General features: G+C 37.5%; 2 protein-coding genes across 5 annotated transcripts in view; one reads left to right on the top strand and one right to left on the bottom strand.

Annotated features, from left to right (window-relative positions):
* The first annotated feature begins 13,228 nt into the window (after positions 1–13,228).
* On the top strand, positions 13,229–18,993 carry LOC139139837 (uncharacterized). The gene is made up of 5 exons (XM_070708777.1): positions 13,229–13,815; positions 15,222–15,334; positions 15,872–16,044; positions 16,861–16,981; positions 17,551–18,993. The coding sequence occupies exons 1-5, from the start codon at positions 13,284–13,286 to the stop codon at positions 17,932–17,934; spliced, it is 1,323 nt and encodes a 440-aa protein (XP_070564878.1). The 5' UTR covers positions 13,229–13,283; the 3' UTR covers positions 17,935–18,993.
* The window catches only part of LOC139139836 (vacuolar protein sorting-associated protein 18 homolog), a 30,634-nt gene continuing 28,954 nt past the window's right edge, over positions 18,896–20,575 (bottom strand). For 2 of the 4 annotated variants that reach the window (XM_070708773.1, XM_070708774.1), the window contains 2 exons: positions 20,259–20,344; positions 18,896–20,202 (listed from right to left, as the gene is read on the bottom strand). In XM_070708773.1, the coding sequence (XP_070564874.1) occupies positions 20,281–20,344 (64 nt within the window). In that variant the 3' untranslated portion in view covers positions 18,896–20,202; positions 20,259–20,280. Of the gene's footprint in view, positions 20,345–20,575 lie in introns of all 4 variants that reach the window. The other 2 variants (XM_070708776.1, XM_070708772.1) reach the window with 1 other exon arrangement.

The following is a 20,575-nucleotide window of genomic DNA, read 5'->3' as shown; positions in this document are numbered from 1 at the left end:
GAATTGAGTTATAGATCTATCACGGCGCATCCCATATGTCCAAGAATGGCCGGTGCGAAGGCCTATGTATTATTTACGTTAGTGCCCTTTCTTTTATGTACTGATGTTGCAGAGCAGAAATGATCCCAGAAAGCTCAACCTAAATGAAATACCATAATGATTTGATCATTAATGTAGAACACGTCTCGTGGACAGATCGTCAGGCTCTCACATTTCTAAAATTCCTTTCTGATCTACCACTTGCGGGAGCTTAGTAAAATCCTTGGAGAATGAATAACTTTCATCGTCTTATTTTCGACAATCCAAAAATTTAATTTTTCCCCATAGTGTAAACACAGGGAAATGTTGGGCGATTTGTTTCGCTAGTTCTAAACTTTGCACGGTGATCCCCGACTTTTATCGTTACTTGGTAACATTGGTTGAACGTTTCATTTCGGAAAGTTTGAGCAAAAGTTTAATTAGGAGTCTTTCACTTTCGCCAGGCGCATACTACCTTAATATTAGCCTAATATTCCATGATATTGATAATAATATATTTCTTAGACTATTCAAGCCCTGTTAACACGTGGTACTTCTTGTGATCGCGCGATCTGTAAGGATTGTGGTTGACACTTCAGGGAGATGTCACTGTTTATACAACTTTGGCTCCACAATGGGAAAAGGTTTCTAAAACCGATCGTATAAAAAACAAAGAGCACAAAACAATTCTCGAGTGACAAGTGTTCTCACTATCACAAAAACAGGGTTACTAATATTCAAAAGTCAAGCTTTATAAGTCTTCAATAGTTTCCGTATCAAAAGGGGATCTCCCCACATGTATTCATAAATTTACAGCTGTCTATAGCTTATAAACAGGGAGGTAGCTCCATGGCTTAATAGTATGAGTAAATATAGGCCCTATACTGTTGAAAAATGGTATGCAGAGATAGCCACTTCTTAATTCCGTGACAATGAAGACAGATTGCCATCTTGTCAGTTCCTTCCTAATATATCCTGTGTTTACACATAGTCGTAATTCTTTCTGACGCGATTTATCTTTAGCCAATCAAAGTCAAACACACTTCTATGTTTCCTGCCAAAATCGCAGCCTGACTTAAAGTAAATTTAATCAAAAGTCAAGTCAAGTCAAGTCAGCAAAGTCAAGTCAAGTCTTAATTGAAATCGTATCCCTTTGGGATCTTGATACATACAAAAGTTCTACAACTACAAAAGAACAAAATGAACGACAACTTTACTACATGTAGAACATATATACCTATGCATCGCGGCGGCATATGCGTATACTCCTCTATAACTAGTGCATATCTTACCATGGGAACTGGTCGTCACACACTTATTGCACCCACTAATTCACATATTGTAGCAGCAGTACAACGTAGCTGTAGTAATAAAGTCTGAAGAAATAGAGCCGCCTCTCTGTCTCCATCACTTGAACTCAAAATTATATAACTGCTTCACAAACAGTTCCACAAAGATATAGGGAACCTAATGCAGTGACTATACCATGGACTGTATGTAGTTCTTGCATTCTCCAGCAGTATTACATATGCATGTAAAGCTTGCCTTTGTTGCATCTCATATGCTATTGATACTGGGAGAGTTTAGATTGGCATGGTAGATTAAGTGTATGACAAAATCAAATGTAACGATGCACATTTTATGAACACATTTAAAATACTACATAGTTGCGGTTGAGCTAGTTGAGGTTGGATGTGGGCAGTGTTGCTGGTATCATCTAATGTCTCTATTTTTTTCAAATTAAAGCATCAGCCTAATAGTTGATAAGATTTTTGTTTACAAATTATTTGATGAGAGAGATTATTTTAATTATCTTTCATTGCTTCATTGTACCCATGTTCAAAATAACGTCACATATCTTCAAGGTACACTTCTCCACTGTTTAAGCTTAGCGCGAGAATAATAGCGTTCGCCATGTAATTGGATTGATCTTTATAAGCGGTTGTTATCACAAACAGGTTTAGCCTAGATTACATTCGTCCGCTTGCCTCCGTACCTCCGACCCACTCGTACGGAGGCAAGCGGACGAATAGAATCTAGGCTACAAACAGGTTGGTAGTAGAGAAAATGTTTTGAACAGTTCTGGAAGTTTTGAGACTCATTGATATCACCGGAGATATCAGAGTTGCCTTTATAGTGAGGCCGTGTGCAGTCTGATCAACACTGCATGCATACTATATCTAATTATATCTATCAATCGATGAATATATCTATCTATCTATCTATCTATCTATCTATCTATCTATATATATCTATCTATCATCTATCTATCTATCGATCGATCGATCGATCGATCGATCTATCGATCTATCTATCTATCTATCTAACAGGAATTATACTGTAAGTACAAAGTAATTATATGTGTAGCTTTTCATGCATCTCGCAATCGTCACTCTTGTGCATAAAGGAATCGTGAAATAAGTACTTCACTGTACTGAAAAATCTATAAAACTGGTGAGGTCCCAGAACACAGCCTTTGATCTCTTGTACTGAACAGCAACGGTGAGGACTCAACTTTCAATCTCCACCCCTCTCACCTCTGCCCTACTTACTTCTCTGCTCTACTCTACTCTAAAAACTTTCAAAATCTACATATTACAATCAATGACTGTAATTGAATACAGATACGTCGGAAAATTTGAAAAGACAGGAAATATTATTGTCAAAACAGGATGAGATGATCTTTCTAACTTGAATCTTGAATCTGGAGTCAACGTCAATCTCCGGTCATTTTTACCTTCTCGTGTCTATTTATAGACAGAGAAGGTATTAGAGTTGAAAACCAATATGCTGCTGTCAAGAACTTCCGTCTGTCAAGACTTCCGTCTGTCAAGATCCGTTGACGTCATGCCATTGTGATGGGTCATATCATAAACTGGTGGGGTGTTCATGGCTCAGGTTGAGGTGTGGGAGAACGATTTTGAGCTATGACAAAAATCAAAAGGGACTTAGCGGCATAGCCACAGTGTTAAGCCTTTCTCCAAGGTTTCTTAGTTGACTACAATCTATTACAGACTACTGAGCTGACGTTAGGGTACTCACTTTGTGTTTGCTCACTCTGTGAGCGCTAGTGTTTGGTACTGAGTTGCGTGGATATCCCCTCATGGCCTCACGTGATCTGGGCCTGTTGCATAATCTGCAGAGATGATCATATGCCTCCGAGTCTGAAAACTGTCATTGTGTAAGCCTGTCGGCATTTTCCTTGCATTTTTTCTCATTTAATTTTGCAAAATATCGGCGAGTACCTCAATATTTCAAGATAACCCTTTCTTTCCAATCGTTCCTGGAGTTTCAGAGTCATATGAACGAAAATGAGTGAAAGTTTTAGACAGGAAAATCGGACGTCGGCCATGTTCAATGTTTACAGTACAATCAGAAGTTTACGTGGAGGAATTAACCAACAAACACAGGAGTGTTCATGATGCCCGCCCTCTAGAGGCAGACCCTCCTATATGAAGTACCACATTTGATGCTTGTGGAAAGCTTGACCACACAATGGAGCATTTAAACTTTTAGAAAATGACAAACTGAATAAGAAGGTATTCAGAAAATGTCAAATACTGAGGAAAAATGCGCAAATATTCAATATAAACAGGTTAACTGACCGGTCAGCTATAAAAAACAATGAAAATGTTTATGATCAAAAGTTTTTGAGATGTACACATTTTAACAAATACAGAAATTATTAACATTATAAATATAAGACCAAACTATTTTTTCAGGGATGGGACAGGTTGGAAATGAGGGGTGAGAGACAAAGGCACTCCTATTGCTGCATGTGGATGCAGCCACACCATTTCATTTACAGCATACTTATTCACTGTGTTGTGTTCAAGTTCCATATTGTACTGACTGTCATACAAGGATAACATAAGCAAATCAAATCAAATTAGAAAAGGATCAATGCTGTTGTGTGGATTTTGCTGAACATGGCTGATATTTCGCCCAATATATTTGGTACCCAGCAAAGGCATATTTTGATGTAAAGTCAAAATTAACACTACATTGCTGACAATATATTTTACCGTTTCTGCATGAATTTTTCTTTTTTAAATTATAGTATATTAGTACTTCAAACAGATTAACAGTTATCGTGATGTCAACCCATAATTTTACATCACAAAGACTGTAATTCTGCCAACTTTTGTTTTTCAGTCATTTTATAAATTTTGCACTGCACAAGATGATTGAACAAATTGCAATGTTTGAATTTGTAAACTCAAAGAATAAAAATCCTTTGGTCACAAACTAAATTATTTTTTGAAAAGAAATGTACTCTTAAACACTTTTAGCATATATTCTTTACACGGTCATGTATTTCAAGGAAAATATGCCTATGAAAAACAGTAATTTCTTCACTTTCAATTTTTTTTCAATACTATGACAATTATCAGCCATGAGGTTATACAAACACAAGACCAGATAGGCGTTTTTCATCATTTCCACAGGACTCTTTGGAAAATCCATTAAAAACAGTTAAAAGTGACTGGAAATGATCACTTGGTATACATTTAATTTACAGATGCCAGGTTGTGTATTTCACATGCACTCAGGTCAGGAAGGAAGTGCGTCATTACTATTTTGGACTGTTAATTCTTATTTCTGAATTGTTTAACTTTTTTCCACATTGAACTATCTTTAGGCAGTTTATACTGTAGCTTAGAATTTTTTTGATTGATGTATTTAATCATCTTTTGGGTTCTTTGGGTCCATATCCCACCTCATGCCCCTACATCATCAAATATTTACCAACAACTCCATGCCAACAACCAATTACCTGACCTGGCCACACATTAGAGAAGGTACAGCGTCATTGACGGTATTTTTAATGACTTTGAATAGCTACTAATTTAAAACACACATCGTAACTCAACCATCTGACGATAGACCCTGGAGCGACTCAACGCAGGACAGATGGTTACTTCAAGATTGGGAGTGTTAACAGGCTTTGTAAACATTATCACAGGAAGTTACGTCTGTCTGCTATCGTCGAATTGAAGAAACAAGTATAGAAACGCAGTGTAGTCTAGTCTTGTAGGTTACTATCGGTCAAGCTATGGGTGATTGTGGCTTTGCTATAATCCTGCATGATGGAGTGTTACAGGGACGCAGACAACAAGCCCACTGATTCGTTGCAGCCAATCACACCACTGCTTCACCTTATCATATACTATGATGTAACACTAACCGTAGCCAATCTTCACCTGTACATTATCCCTATCAAGTTTACTTGCGACGACATCTCCTCTGAGGCATCACCCAACGTAATACCCACTCGGGTTCGCATATCCGCACTGTAACATCACATAGACTGACAGTCATGCCACGTCGTCAGCTCGGCCACGCTCAGTGAAACAAGAAGTGCCAGTTCGCTAACTGTGATGTTGTCCGGACGCATATGATTCAAGATGCTTTAAATTAATTGTCTTTGTTTAATATGTCTGTGAATTGAGCATCAATTACCTTTACAATTAACTAAGGGAGCCTTCAGTTATTATGAGGCGGTGGGCCGGAGGAATTTGGGGAGGGTTACATTTTACAAACGTACCCTGAAGGAAGGGTCACATTTTTGTTGCTAAATTTATGATGAATGCAAAATCTGAATGAGTTGTGTAAAGAAACTTCACAGCAGTCACACGGACCTCTACTGGCTTCAAATTCAACACCCTAGCCTACTACCCCTCCGTTCGCATCTATAAACATGATCAATATTTCCTCCAATCCTCGACAGAGACTAACATTCAAATTAAAGTTCGCATGGATTAGTGGTGAATCACCGGTTGCCGCGAACAAATGACACATGGTACATAGTTGTGGTGTTAAAACCATCATAACAGAATAACATTGTATTGCTCCGCTTCACGTTTTACAACCAGATATGAACTGAAAATTGCTCACGTGTTTCATTATATATTGCAGTTATGTGTAAATTTGAACCTTTGCCACATGTTTGCAACTTCATTGAAAGTGTTATGATCCAAATAATGATCAATATTCACCACAGATTAATTCCAAATCCAAGTATATATCCCTAACTAGGAAAGATCATTAAATATGCAAATAAGGAATTGGCTAAAGTAAAAATGCTTTAATAATGACTTTCAACAATGTTGTATCGTAGTACCTTTACTGTACATACGCAAGTTTTGTCAAATTTGGTCTAGTCAATACACATTAATATCCATAATTAGAAAAGTTCATTAAATATCTAAATTAAGAATTGGCTAAAATAAACAAGTTTAATGAATTTCAATAATGTTGTTTTATAGTACCATACGGTATCTCCAATATATGTAGCAAGATTCATCAACTTTGGTCGAGTCAATTCAGATATACATCCCTAATTAGGAAAGTTTATTACATAAGTAAATCAGGAATTGACTTAAGGAAAACTGCGTAATGATTTCAATAATGTTATAGCATAGTATCTTCAATGTACATAGCAAGTTTCATCAACTTTGATCAAGTCAATTCAGATATATTTATTTAATTAGGAAAGTTTGTTAAATATGCAAATAAGGAATTGGCTGAAGTAAAAATGCTTAATGACTGTCAACAATGTTATATCATAGTATCTTCAATGTATATAGCATGTTTCATCAATTTTGGTCAAGTCAATTCAAATAAATATCCCTAATTTCAATTGTTCATTAAATATGCAAAGTAGAGTTGGATGAAGTAAAAATGCTTTATGACTTTCAATAATGTTAAATCATAGTATCTTCAATATACATACCAAGTTTTGTCAATTTCGATGGAGTCAATTCAGATATTTGTCCCTAATTAGGACAGTTCATTAAATATGCAAATTATCCATTATCTTTTATGTCACCCCTTAATATCTTTAACAGCTGATATATCTCAACATTTGTAGCAAATCTCATCAAGTTGTGTGTAGTCAAATCATTAATTATGCAAATGAGCAAAAGTAAGCAAGCCTCACCCACCAAAAACTAACCAGTTCTTGCCATTTTCACTCTGAATCTATGTACTGCAGATTTGATTCTGATGAGCCGTTTTTGAGATATCGAGCACGCAGACAGACACACACACAGACAGAAGATAGACAGATAGACAGACATACATCGCTGCAACATTAGCTCACTTGTGTGAACGCGTGAGCTAAAACGACGCACGTGTTCCATATATAATGTCTAATACTAAGTTAGTTCTTGATAAGTGGTTTGTGATAGCAGACTTCAATGAATGAGGTACACGGTCGGATTCGAGTGACGGATTACCAAAAAAAAAAAAACAAAAACGATCGAAAGACGTCGGAAAATGGATCCAAACAGTACCTTTTTTGGTACTTCCTAGATGATGTCATGTCTTTCCTTCTAGATACTGTAGATATGACACGAAATGTTCATTTAAAGCTCGCCACGCGAGGCGGGGCTGGGAGTGGGGTGCTCAAAATTTCTGCATTATCGAGGTATGAACGCCTTCGATTCGGATCCGGGACCCGGCTCAGCTGCATTATCGCTCACGTATACATGTAGTTCATTTAGCCACTGTGACTCGTAACCAATTCTTCGATGGTGAGTATTAACGCCTAGCAGTCAATTCCCACAGGGCAGCCAGGACAGACTCACAAAAACAAATAAAAATCAACCAACCAAACAAGCATAAAAAACCAACCAAAGACAACAAAACCAAATATGAAAATTAATCTAAATTGTTGTTTGGCATAGATATTACTTTCTGCGGCAAATGTAGACGCAGAATAAAATTTGTACATTTTTGTCATTATTTACTTTTCTGACGGGAAGTTGGTAGAACTGCAGCGGCATATTTGTCGGCTTCTTCCCGAATATGAGCATTGAAATTCCCGCTTTAGGTACGGAAGATAGTTAGCTGTTTATCGAGTACTTAATCGCAAGCTGTCAGCTCAGAGTCATTCAATTTCACGTATATACCTTAGGTACGGATATTGTCAATCCTTTTTCAAGTAAAGCTTTCGCTAACTGCCCGCTGACGGCCATTCCAATCCACATTCTTTGGTACGGAAAATGTCGACCCTTTTCCTGGCATACCTGTTGTCTGCTGCCGGTTGACAGCAATTCCAATCTACGCGCTTTTTGCACGGGAAATTTTCAGCTCTTTATCGGATTCACTTGTCGCCAATTCCCGCCGCCCGACTTTCTAGTCCTCTGCAATTTTTTAGTTGTCCTTATTGCAAAACCTTTATCGAGCGCATTCGTTGCCTAATTCCTGATACTCGACAAAATACGTCCATTCTGTCAAGACTTGGTTTGACCACTCAGGAGCTGTACGAGACTTTCTTAAGCTTCTATCAGCACGGCCGTCAACTGCCGCAGGAAAGATATTAAAATCCCTGTAGAACAGTGCCTCTCCAACAAATCACAAGTATTTCCGCCATGCATTTTTTTGCTGACTCATTGAAAGGTAAATTTCGTTTAAAACTGCGGCAAATGTAGACACAATAAAATTTGTACATTTTTGTCACTATTTACTTTTCTGACGGGAGGTTGGTAGTACTGCAGCGGCATATTTGTCGGCTTCAAACCTTTATCGAGCACATTCGTTGCCTAGGCTAATTCCTGATACTCGCATCCGTTCTGTCAAGACTTGGTTGGATACTGTGGAGCAGTACGAGAATAGGGACCGTTCAGTTTTTACGGCCGGGGGGGGCCGGCAAAATCCAGGGGGGTCATTGTAATTTTGGAATCCGCAAAGGGGGATCATCGCTTTTTCACTGGTAGGAAAGGGGGGGGGGGGTCACCACATTTTCAAAACAAATACAACATAATACCAACAATAAAGTTCACTTTATGCCATGGCCATGATCGACCCACTACAATAAATATACATTATGTATTACCCATGACCCTCTTAACGGGCAGACGCCTTTGGTGGCCCACTCCAATTAGGTTTACTTCATGCAATGGCCATGATCCGACCCTCTTTACCGGTGGGCCGCCTGCAGCGGCCCCATACAATAAATTGACTTTATGTAATACCCCACGGCAATCTTAATGTAAAATTCCTAATTGAAGCCGCGGCTTGTATTAGAAACTTTTTGAGGGACCCCTGGGATCACGCACTGGGATCACGCGCCTTCAGCAGCCCTGTCCAGTAAAGTCTACTTTATGCAATAGCCATGATCGACCCTCTTTACCGGCGGGCCACCTTTGGTGGCCCACTAGAATAAAGTTGACTTTACGTAATGGCCCATGACCCTCTTAACCGGAGGGCTGCCTTTGGCGAACCACTCCAATAAGTTTACTTTATACAATGTCCATGGACATGAGTTGTCTATGGAAATGAAGTTAAAATTGCCTTACAGTCGTCCTAATTAACAGACGTTTCAATGGATGTGGCTGAGAAGTTTGTGCACTGGCATCTCTGCTACACCAATAAAGTGCGCCGCGTACCGGAGTTCAAATCCAAACCATGCGGGTAAATTTGACATATGGGTTTTGGTTATTTTTTAGGGGGGGGGTCATCAATTTTTTTTCGTCTTACAAAGGGGGGTCATCTTTTTTTCACAAAAAATGCAGGGGGTCTATATTTTTTTGAACACCGGCGACAAGATTTTGCCGGCCCCCCCCAGGCCATAAAACTGAACGCTCCCTAAGGCCGAATATTTGTAATTAGGTGTAAGTATATATAAGCTTAGGCCTGTTCTGGTGTGACCTGCACAAAATCATACGGTATGACGTGTGTCCATCCGATTTATCTAAAAAAGTAAGTAGGGAACATTATCTGTTCTTATCGTCATCTTATGGCACTGTATTCTGTACGTATTAGGTTAAATATAAGTAAGTTTAGGATAAGAAAAATAAAAATTTGTTTCTCATCCTAGACATATTACAAAAAATGATTCTTCAATCAACAGGATTGCGCAACAAACATGAAAACAACATAGGACTGCACGCAGAGATAAATGCACAGCAGTGTTGCCCAATTATGTTTGTATCGCAACGGTTTTGCGGTTTGACTTTTAGTGCAGCAATGGACAGTTTTGACAGCTTCATACTGACATATGTGTACAGTTCTGAATGGAATGTTAGTGTCAATTATTTTGTTTACGGTTTGTGTTTTATACAGCACTGTGTTAAAACTATCGTTGCGTATTTTTGCGTTTATTTTTACATTTTTTCCTCATGAGTAGAAAAAATGGTCGACGCGACGGGTCTGAATTGACGCGCACGAGGATGAGAAACAAACTTTTTATTTTTCTTGGCTTTAGGCATTGAGAGTACTTTTACGTTTAAACCAATATCGTGTAAGTGAAGCAAAGAAGTTTTGAACGACCGGACAATCGACACAATCATGTCCGTAGAATACTATTTCTGATCATTTGGCGTTTTTCATTTATGGATGCAGTCGTCTTAACTGCACTCAAAGGTCTTATGGGACCCATACGACCAATGTAAACGCGGTATCCAAGGTACGATGGTGATTGATGAAAATGAAAAAATGTCTGTCATAGTCTAGACCTACATCGAATAATTTAAATGTTGCAGCTATGATGACTAGGTGCATGTAGATATCGTGCACGAAATACATTTTTGTAAACAAGAAACTCGCACAGGAGCAGTTTCGACGACTGTTTCTCTTTAATTTTGGCGAACAAGGTGCAATCATGTAATATGCGTTCTCACAGTTTTGCCTTCGCCGTCTCTAAGCATGATGATTCGCTGGTAAGCTTATGCCATTGTGGTATACGTCATCATATTTGGCATATTATTAATATCATGCATTTAGGTATTTATGAAGGAGTATATTATGACACAAATATAATTTATTGGACATATTCATATATAGGCCTATAAAGTTATTACATGTAATAATTTAACAATTTAAACTTGGATCCTGATATAAATAAAACTTATAATTAGATCGTGATATAAATAATAAAATAAGTATAGGATAAAGCCCGAGTAAGAGGGCTCTTCTGGTATATAAAGTCCAACCCTACGATAAAATGTCTCGGCCTGCGGCCTACGATAAAATGTCGAGGCCGCAGGCCGAGACATTTTATCGTAGGGTTGGACTTTATATACCAGAAGAGCCCTCTTACTCGGGCGTTATCCGACTTAAAAACTATCTCCCCTAACTGATATAAGGGGAGAACCATTTGATTTCTGGGGGGATATGGAGGATTTTGAGAAAAAAAAAAATTGTCACCAGGTGAGAGAGAAGAAAAAAAATTGATCCTGTCATGGCCTGAGAAAAAAAATTGTCATAACAGACAGAAGAGAAAAAAAAATTGTCACAATGCACCAGAAATAACATAATTTGGAAACCTTATTCTCATGTATTCTTTGCCGGCGCGCCGCCATAGGCGGCGCAAATGTTTTTACCACAAGCAATTCTTATATCATTTTGATGTGTTCACCTTTTTTGAACCATCATGAGATAACTGATGATAGTCTAGCAGGGTACTTCAGGATTTGATAGGTCTTTACTGTTGCTGTATTTTGTGAATTTTACAATTACATGTATTGGTATTTAACTTTTCTAAGTGGGGGATCGGTCAAATTTCAGAGTTAGAGAGGGAGGTTACTCAAATTCATCATGGGTTGGCGAAGGGCGGGGGTCACTTGAAATTTCGGAGTTTCAGGCCGTAAATAATGACGGCTCCCTTATATACAACGCATTACAAACTTGATGACCGATAAAAAAAAATTTGCACTGCTACTCCATTTGGAAAAAAAAATGATGCAGGTCTGACAGTAGGAAAAAAAATTGCTGTCACTCTGACAGGAAAAAAAAATTTGCTCCCATACCCTCTTCCTCCATACCCCCCCCCAGAAATCAAATGGTTCTCCCCTAAGCCTTATTTTCGTTTTCAATGTGTTTAGGCCTACGTCAACCGTCCCCTTTGTCAATGTAACATGTTTAGGATATGAATTATAGTACATTTACCAATGATTTTGACGATGAGATACAGCTGGATATTGATACACTACCTAATTAGGTTTGTCAGTTTGCTCCCGAATTTACCCTTTTAGTGGTCAACTTTTACAACTTTGCGCCAACATCAGACAGACTAAAACAGCAGGTGACACAGCAAGATGTCTGTAAACTAATTTACTATGTAGTATGTTTATATCTTTACAGCAGCTATCAGTTTCAATGGTGACACACACAGAGACTGGTTGCCAAGTTTTACAAGCAGTTCAAATTCACGGAGAGGTGGTAAAAGAACGACGTTACTGCAAATTTAGACTCAGAGGACAGTGTTCTTTGTAGTTGAATATCAATAAAGTTCATGACTTCAAAATAATAGAGTGATGTGTAAAATGAACAAACTTTACTTTGAACTGCTTGTAAAACTTGGCAACCAGTCTCTGTGAAAACATAGAGAAACATACTACATAGTAAATTAGTTTACAGACATCTTGCTGCGTCACCTGCTGTTTTAGTCTGTCTGATGTTGGCGCAAAGTTGTAAAAGTTGACCACTAAAAGGGTAAATTCGCGAGCAAACTGACAAACCTAATTAGGTAGTGTATCAATATCCAGCTGTATCTCATCGTCAAAATCATTGGTAAATGTACTGTAAACTTTTATTTGTGAAATAGCCTTCCAATGTAATGGAACATCCTATAAATGCCCTAGGGCACATTATATAATGCCCCAGGGCACAGCAGATTTTGTGTTGCAGCTGGTTTCCGCTGTGTTACCAAATTTGAATATTAAAACGTACCAGATGTCTACAGAATATGACACGTTCACTTTTGATTGGACAGTACTTTACTACGGCGCTGTCATTCGTTTCTGGAATTTGGTGACCAAGGCTTTACGAGTAAATAAAACACCCTAAATTGAGCACTTTGATTGTTCAATCAACAGTAGATAGTTTTTAATAATAAATAAATAAATAATGACAATATAAATAATGACAAAGGCTGACTCTACGAATGCGTTTTGTTGAAAAAATATTGTCATCTTTGCATTGTGTTCTTGAGTAGACAGCAAATAAACAACGCAGCATTATTCATCTTTCCCACTATCTGGCCTGGAGAGTGCGCACCTTAAATTTGTCAGCAAGTCGCTCAACTTCACAAGTACAGCATGCACAGAGTATATGTACTATCATGGTAGCATGATATACCGGTAATATGATTAACTCGTGGCAATACGTCCCAACCAAGCGCTGATATCGTGGGATAACCTCATATTATTTAAATAAGGGCGCCATCGAAATTGACGAATCACAGCGCAGTGAACGCAGAGTGAGTTGGCGCTATACCGAGTAACTGATCAGCTTTCACTCTGAGTCTTGCTTTGTGAATGACCATCGATATCGACAGCTGGCTGGTCGGCGGTGTAATGATAATGGATGATCCTTGGGCCGATGGTCATGATGGTGGTGGGGATGTTGTTGAACTAGCTGAAGAATTTGGAACTGTGTGTTTGAATTACTGTGGCAAACATGAAGAAGAGCACACTGAAAGCGACATCGAACCAACAAGATCAGATTCTCGAAGTCGAAGGACTCGAAATGTCGTTTGCCCGGATTGCCAAAAGGGAACGTGTGTGCACCCCGAAATATGTGGCCGTGAACGACATCCTCACCTTGATTTCCCCCCTGCGTCTAGATGGGAAACTCGCCACTTGATCAGATTGAACATCAATACATGCCCATTCCAAACTGTCGACTTGAGACATGTACCAGCAGAAGAAGTTATCTGTCGTTGGTTAACGGAAAACGCAGTGTGTAATGACTACTTGCCGACATATCCAGCAACACAAGATACGGCCGCATGCATCTACGAAGCAAATGTCACAAGTTCACGATATCGTGAATTACTGTCAACGAGCAGTAAGTACTCTATTAATCATAACGTCTAAGTGAATTATTTTGTGGCATTTTACTGAATATTTGAAGTTGATTATGATAGCACAACGGCTTCCGGCGTCTACGGTCTAGATTTATTTTCACTTATTTTGACCCCGACCACAGGCGCTTGTACTAGTTGTAGTTTGCAGTGCATCTGATGATGTGACCAACAGTTGTGAACATGTAGTGTGATGTACATATTTTACTAGTAAGATTGTGACAGTGTATTGAACAGAATGCCTGGCCCTCAGTATTTCCATCTTTTGAATATTTCGGCAGTTCATTCTTAAAGTACACTAGTGGTGTCAATTTATTGTTACTGTAAATACTGTAATCCAGTAATTTACATATTATACTGTCCTCCAGTTTTGTGATCTTTTGCTGACATTTTGAATTCCACATAAGGCCGCGTTCAAAAAATGGTGGGGGGGGGGGGGCTGGAGGAATCGCGATTGAAATCAATTTTTTTTTCAGATCCCCCCTCAATACCCTTAAAAATTAAAACAACATTGTGGAGTGACCATGATTTAAGGTAGTATGCGTCTCAAAAGGGGATTTTAGAAAAACTGTGACTTTTCATCGCACATTTTGTGTAAGATCAAGCATGGTGACCCCATCTTTTTTCTCTGATATTTGATTGTTCTCATATGCCAGAATTAAAAAATCCTTGGTAACTGTTAATCCCCTAATCTTGTATGTGTGGCTCTTGGGCCTGATCTTGTGTACAAGTAAATGTATGTTTCATCGTCAGTTTAGTGTCTTATGACCCAAACTCTTCTTAAACCACCGGTACATCAGTGTCAGAGCTATCACTGTCACTGCCAGTATGCAGGAGCAGGGCATTAGCTGTATTAACTTTGTATTTTGACAATATTTTTGTTCAGTTTATACAACTGTTTAGCTGTCCAGTATTCAGCTTGCCAACACAGCCTACATGTAGCGTGCATTTGTATCATTTACAGTCTGACCTCTAATTCAATTATCACCAATATTTAGACAAACAGGCTTTGTTGACAAACTGAGCCTATAACATTATGGCGTGACCATGATTTAAGGTCGTATGCGCCTCAAAAGGGAAAGACTTAAACTTTTTCTTAAAACTCTCTTACCAAATCAACATTAAAAATTGATGGTCACTCTGCATTGTGCGATATTTGAAATTCAAAATGGCCGCCATTCCTCAGTGTGTAAAACTCTAGGGTGAAAAAATTAAATTTTAGTTTTTCAAAAAAAACTGAGATGATGACAGTCTTTCTTTCTCCAAAAGCTTTAAAATGAACCCCCACAAGTGCTAAATCCGAAAAGGCGCATTCTACTGTAAAGGGACATCAAAATACTTTTCTTTTGTTTCACTCCTCTTTTCTGACATATTATATCATGGTTTACAGTCAGGAGAGGCTTACAAGAAGACAGTTTTATCAAACTTGTGACACAGTTTGCCCAAAAATATAACTTGCAGTTGGATCAAAGCACTCGACTGGTACAGGCTGTTTTGAAAGATGTGAGTATTTGACATTGATTTTATCATTTTTCAAAATACGTGGTTTGAGCAGAGGCACTTTGTCAGCCACTAATAACTTTGCCAAACTATTGGAGGCTGGCCTATTGGCAGGACTTTGTGTCCCATGTTGTAAAAGTATAAGTTTAAGATTTAGCAACAGCTCTATTGTCGTCCATCCAAATGAGGGAGACAGTTTTTCATATACACTAAGACAGCCCAATATTCCTGTATACAGCATATCTGGAGTCAGTTAGGGTACTCAAGCATGGCTAAAACTTGACAATGTACAGCTGTACATAGTTCACATTGTTTGATTTTTTTGCAGAGAGTAAAATATGGTTACCAGATAACCATGATGGTATTGTTTTGCTACAAGAACTTTAACAATAGTCCATCAGACAAATAAATGATACATGTGAAGTGTTGAATAATTATGATATGAATCAAATGTTTTTTTTGTATCTTGTATGACTATGTATTATAAAATGTACAATTTACTTTACTTACTATTGTTTCTCCAACTTACAATTCCTACAGGACTTACTAGACAGAGAGCAAGTCAATCCACATGCTAGGTCAACTTTGTTAAGATGGATATCAATTTTCAACTCCTACCGAAGTTATGCTATACGTGAAACTTTTCTTGATCATCTGCTGGAAGATTTGGTAAAAGTTGCTGCCTATGAAACAAATAGTCATTTGATAGTTCAGTAGGTATTACCTTTGTGAAGTGTTGTAATATGAATTGAGCAGCCAGTCGCCCAAGAGTTCATTTGCATATCATTGTACAGGATTTTCATTTTAAAAGTGGACAGTTACAATTCTGTCATTCCAACTGCTGAAATTGTGCCTCAAAACAGGTATATTATGGACATGACTTTAGGTGTTTTCGGCTCTTATCTCCATCATTTTTCGCATGTTGAAAATCCTTGTTGTAGCTCCTCGGTCATCTGTGTGGAACTTATCAGAGAAATCTTGTGTCTGTGGTATGTCAGCTTTACGCATATTCGGTGAAGCACCTGGTCTGATAACGTTTTTATCTCAAGTCCCCAGATGTACCCTTATGTGCACTTGTTCATATGATGATGATATTTGCATATGCATATTTTTAGGGCTTTCTCTGATACCACTGTTTCTAATTCTTGGATCACAAGCGTACAGTTATTGACACAGGAATCAATTCAAACACCTGCAATTTCCTGTGAGTCCATAACAGCAACTGAAAGGATGTGCTTAATTTATATTGTACACTGTCGTTCTGATGCGTATTGATGTACTTAAGTGATCCTTTATGTTAAGTTGATATTCTTTTTCATTACACACATCCAGGGTTTGGTTTGCCATCCGTTTGACAGTGACAAAGGGAAATATTTAATGAAATCAAATAAGTTCACTTGCATTTCACAAGACAAAAAAATCTCTACACGTTTCTATCAAAATGAGAGGACTCATTTTGATTTCTGTAAAAATGTTTGGCTTCCTGGGCCAGTTTAAATACATGTATCTGTCATTGTTTTATCTTGCAGAATTAGAGAGGCTACTGCACGCAGAGTTGTTTTGTGTGGTCAAGCTATTAATGTGCAAAGTGATGTTGAAGTTCAGTCTCCGTACGGTAGAAGTGTATTTCAAGCTACTACATGTGCAGAAGTGAGTATAAAAATGTTGGATAACATTAATAAAATGAAATGCCAGAAATGAATCACAGTTTGTGGAGTGAAAGCAGCAGATGTACCCAGCAAATATCCTGAAATTATGGTCACATGTATGCAAGTTTAAAGTTAGCTGTAACAGTAGATGATATTTTGACTTTTTTGGTATGTCAACAGCAAATTCTTGTTTTAATTCCCAAAGCAAGTTGAACCGTACTGCTGAGCTTGTCAATACAGCATCTATACTTGGAAAATGCACTGTTATTGTTTACATTTGAATTCCAATCCAGATTAGAATTGACATGTCAACAACAACAATGTAGTCTACAAAAATACAGGCTGAGTTGACAAGCTGAATAGTATGTATCTCATTAGCGTCGTGAGAGTGGAGCAAGAACGGTAGTTGATATACAAAACAAAAATGGTAAAAAAATTATCAAAAGTTACAGCTATTGGCCCTTTGAGGGAATTTCTTGTATTTACACCATTGTGTAAAAGTGTTTTGGTTAAATTAAACAATAATGTGTTCTGAATATTCACAGTGTAATGTCTCTGTTGACTTTGCAGAATAAATCGTATTCACGACTACAAGAGTTAGACAGCGTGCTGCCCCGGATAGCATGTGAAGCCCTTGCTATGGCTGAAGATACGCCATTTGTTAATGACTTATACAGGACAGCGTACCAAGTGTCAATTTACATTGCAAAATCCACAGAAACCAGCAAGGATCAGTTGTACGTCTTCCTTGTCAAATGTCATGTTTCAACTAATACACTGAAAAATATGACATCATGCCCACTGGGAAGTTGTGGAGTGCCATCTTACTTAATGCACAACAGACTTGAATGCCCAAACATCCATAGTCCACACTTCATAACATTTATTTACAAGGCCTTCAAGGCACTACTGCTGGCTTTTAAAGGAGTGGAACAAAGAGAACTTGTTGGTTAACCCAGTTCCTACAAAATATGGATAAAAGTGAATATATACAACAATATGGCTGAAGGTGATAACATTTTGTATCATTGCAAAGCTCTTAATGCATTTAAGGCCACAATGGTATGATATACTGACTTCCAAATGTCAATGTTGGAAGTAAATAGCATAATCTATACGAACCCAAGACATTTATACAGAAATCAAACTAACAATACTGAAACACAGTCAGATTGTTTTACCGAACATTCTATATTACATCAAATGCTTTTCATTACGCAGTCAGTTGATGTCTGATGAAGATATTAGAGATCTCATAATGTAAAAGCTCTATATCCAAGACATATTCATATTATTTAAGTGAAAAGGGGCAGAGACATGGCCTTACAAAATGCCTGGAATAACTTGAATATTGAAATTTGGTGAAGAATATTGAAGTTTCAATTTGACTAATTTTCATTTTTGTTGCTGACCTTGACCTGGTTTCACAAGTCAGACATTCCAGCTAAACATAGAAAGCTTAACATTGATGTGTGTTTCAACCAGTCAAATCTGTTCACCAATTTGGCAAAGTGAAGATGTTCTTAGCTACACTTTCAATCGAAAACTTCCATCTGTTTGCTTTCGGAAACACTGATGTTACATTGTCACCATTCTTAAATCAGGATACATTCAGGTCAAAGTTTTCAAGATTTTGGCAATTTCTTCTTTAAAATAATCATGGGGTTGATAAAATACTTGATAATTCCCGACATCTAGACATTTGAATAATGGTAAAGGTATTAGCACAAGATACCATAGTGGTCAAATGTCATCATATTCTCCTACCAACCAAATACAAATGGTAAAGACTGAAAAGGTATAGTTCCACCTGTTCTGACAAGCCTTTTACATTAAAAATAATGCTTGCATACAGACATACATACATACATACATACCCACCCATACATTCAGACTTTCAGCAGTCACACATCACTTATCAATAAATCATGAGACAATCTTTACTTCCAAAGTTTTGTATTTTGGAAATGTACAGCTTGCTTGATAAAAGTTAAAATAAAATGCTTCAAAGTAGTGCTTGCATTGCAGATGGCATTTAAATCCAACATGCATCTACTAACAATAATATTCACTGGTCAATGAAAACTGTTACTGTCCAGTGTGAATGTGTAAACCCTCAATGTTTTTGTCTCATATGGTCTGTAATTTTCATTGTAATATTTTTGTTGTGAGCTGTAGCATACTCTAAGCTGCCAGAATAGTATATCTGAATTTGGTTTCAGCAAGACTGTCGCATGCTTGGTTCATGTTAAACCATATTAGGATTAAACGTCACTTGTGTATCCTTCTAATTATTATATATATCACTACTAGAGTGAGTACTGTATCCAATATGCCTCAGGTACACCACAGCTTCCATAAGTTCAATAAAATTTACCAATATGCTGTTATCCACTTTTGTAACTGAACATGTAATTGATACATTTGTGGTGCAATTGATACTCGCAATCACTTCTCAGTACCACTTTGTCAAGATAATTGTTCACAAGAGCCCCCTCATACATGTCTCTTAATTTAACATATATTCTGATATCAATATGAAATATACCAGACAGATGCACAAATCTAAATGTACACATATATTACATTTACAATCTTTAACATGTCAAGTTGTAGTTTTGACGGGCACCACAAGCTTTACAACTGTTGCTGTCCAAGGCAAACATCAATGATGGTATACCTTAAAACTAATGCAAGCAAATACTACATCAAATGATCAATAATTATATTCATTAATTTTCCAATTGTTTTGCATTTGGTAAAAAATGTATACGCAGGAACTGGATCTGACTTTTCTAGACATTTGCAGATTATGAACAAACACTTTCTCTCTCAGTTTTATCAATGTACCTTGTATCATGGTTATGAATTCAAAAACAATTATCTTACAGGTGCTGATTTCAATGAGAATACATCTTCTGGAAAATGGACAACTGGCTTAAGAAAAACCTTTTGCGTGTATTTGTTCTCTATAGTACAGTGAATTTAAAAAGATCCGTTACACTTGTTTGCTTTTGCCATTTCAAAGAGCAGAGACTATATTATATCTTAAATGTATTTGTAACAAATATCCCTTTATCCAGTATGTTGGAACAGTCAGCATGAACATACATGCAAAAACCCCACTTGGTCTGATTAAAAGTATTATAGGTGAACTTCTCCTATTTCCATCTTGTTAAGTCAGAAATACAAGCTTCATATCAGCTATGAGACTGTCATTGCCTGCTATCAGCTATGAGACTGTCATTGCCTGCTATCAGCTATGAGACTGTCATTGCCTAATAGCCAATCACAATACCACTATTGCCAGCTGGCCATCACACTGACGTACTCATCATCTTCAATAAATGGTTTGTCAATTGATCTGTGAAGAAAATATAGGAAGATTAACCTCAGTGAATCACCTGTGTAGATTTCTCTATTATAAATGCATTAATGTTATAATTACCTGGAGTATATTACCTCTACACTCATGCTTCATGATAATGAAATAGAAACTCTCAGACACTGATGTTAGAGAAACGTCTGGAAATGATTCTATTTCACAAACTTAACAGACACAGCTTGCGCAAGGAAAACTGAAGTTAATACATGG

The sequence above is a fragment of the Ptychodera flava genome, chromosome 9 (assembly GCF_041260155.1).
Source record: "Ptychodera flava strain L36383 chromosome 9, AS_Pfla_20210202, whole genome shotgun sequence".
NCBI classification, from domain to species: Eukaryota; Metazoa; Hemichordata; class Enteropneusta; family Ptychoderidae; genus Ptychodera; species Ptychodera flava.
Note: the sequence above shows the minus strand (reverse complement) of the source record. Positions and strands in the feature narration are given on the sequence as shown.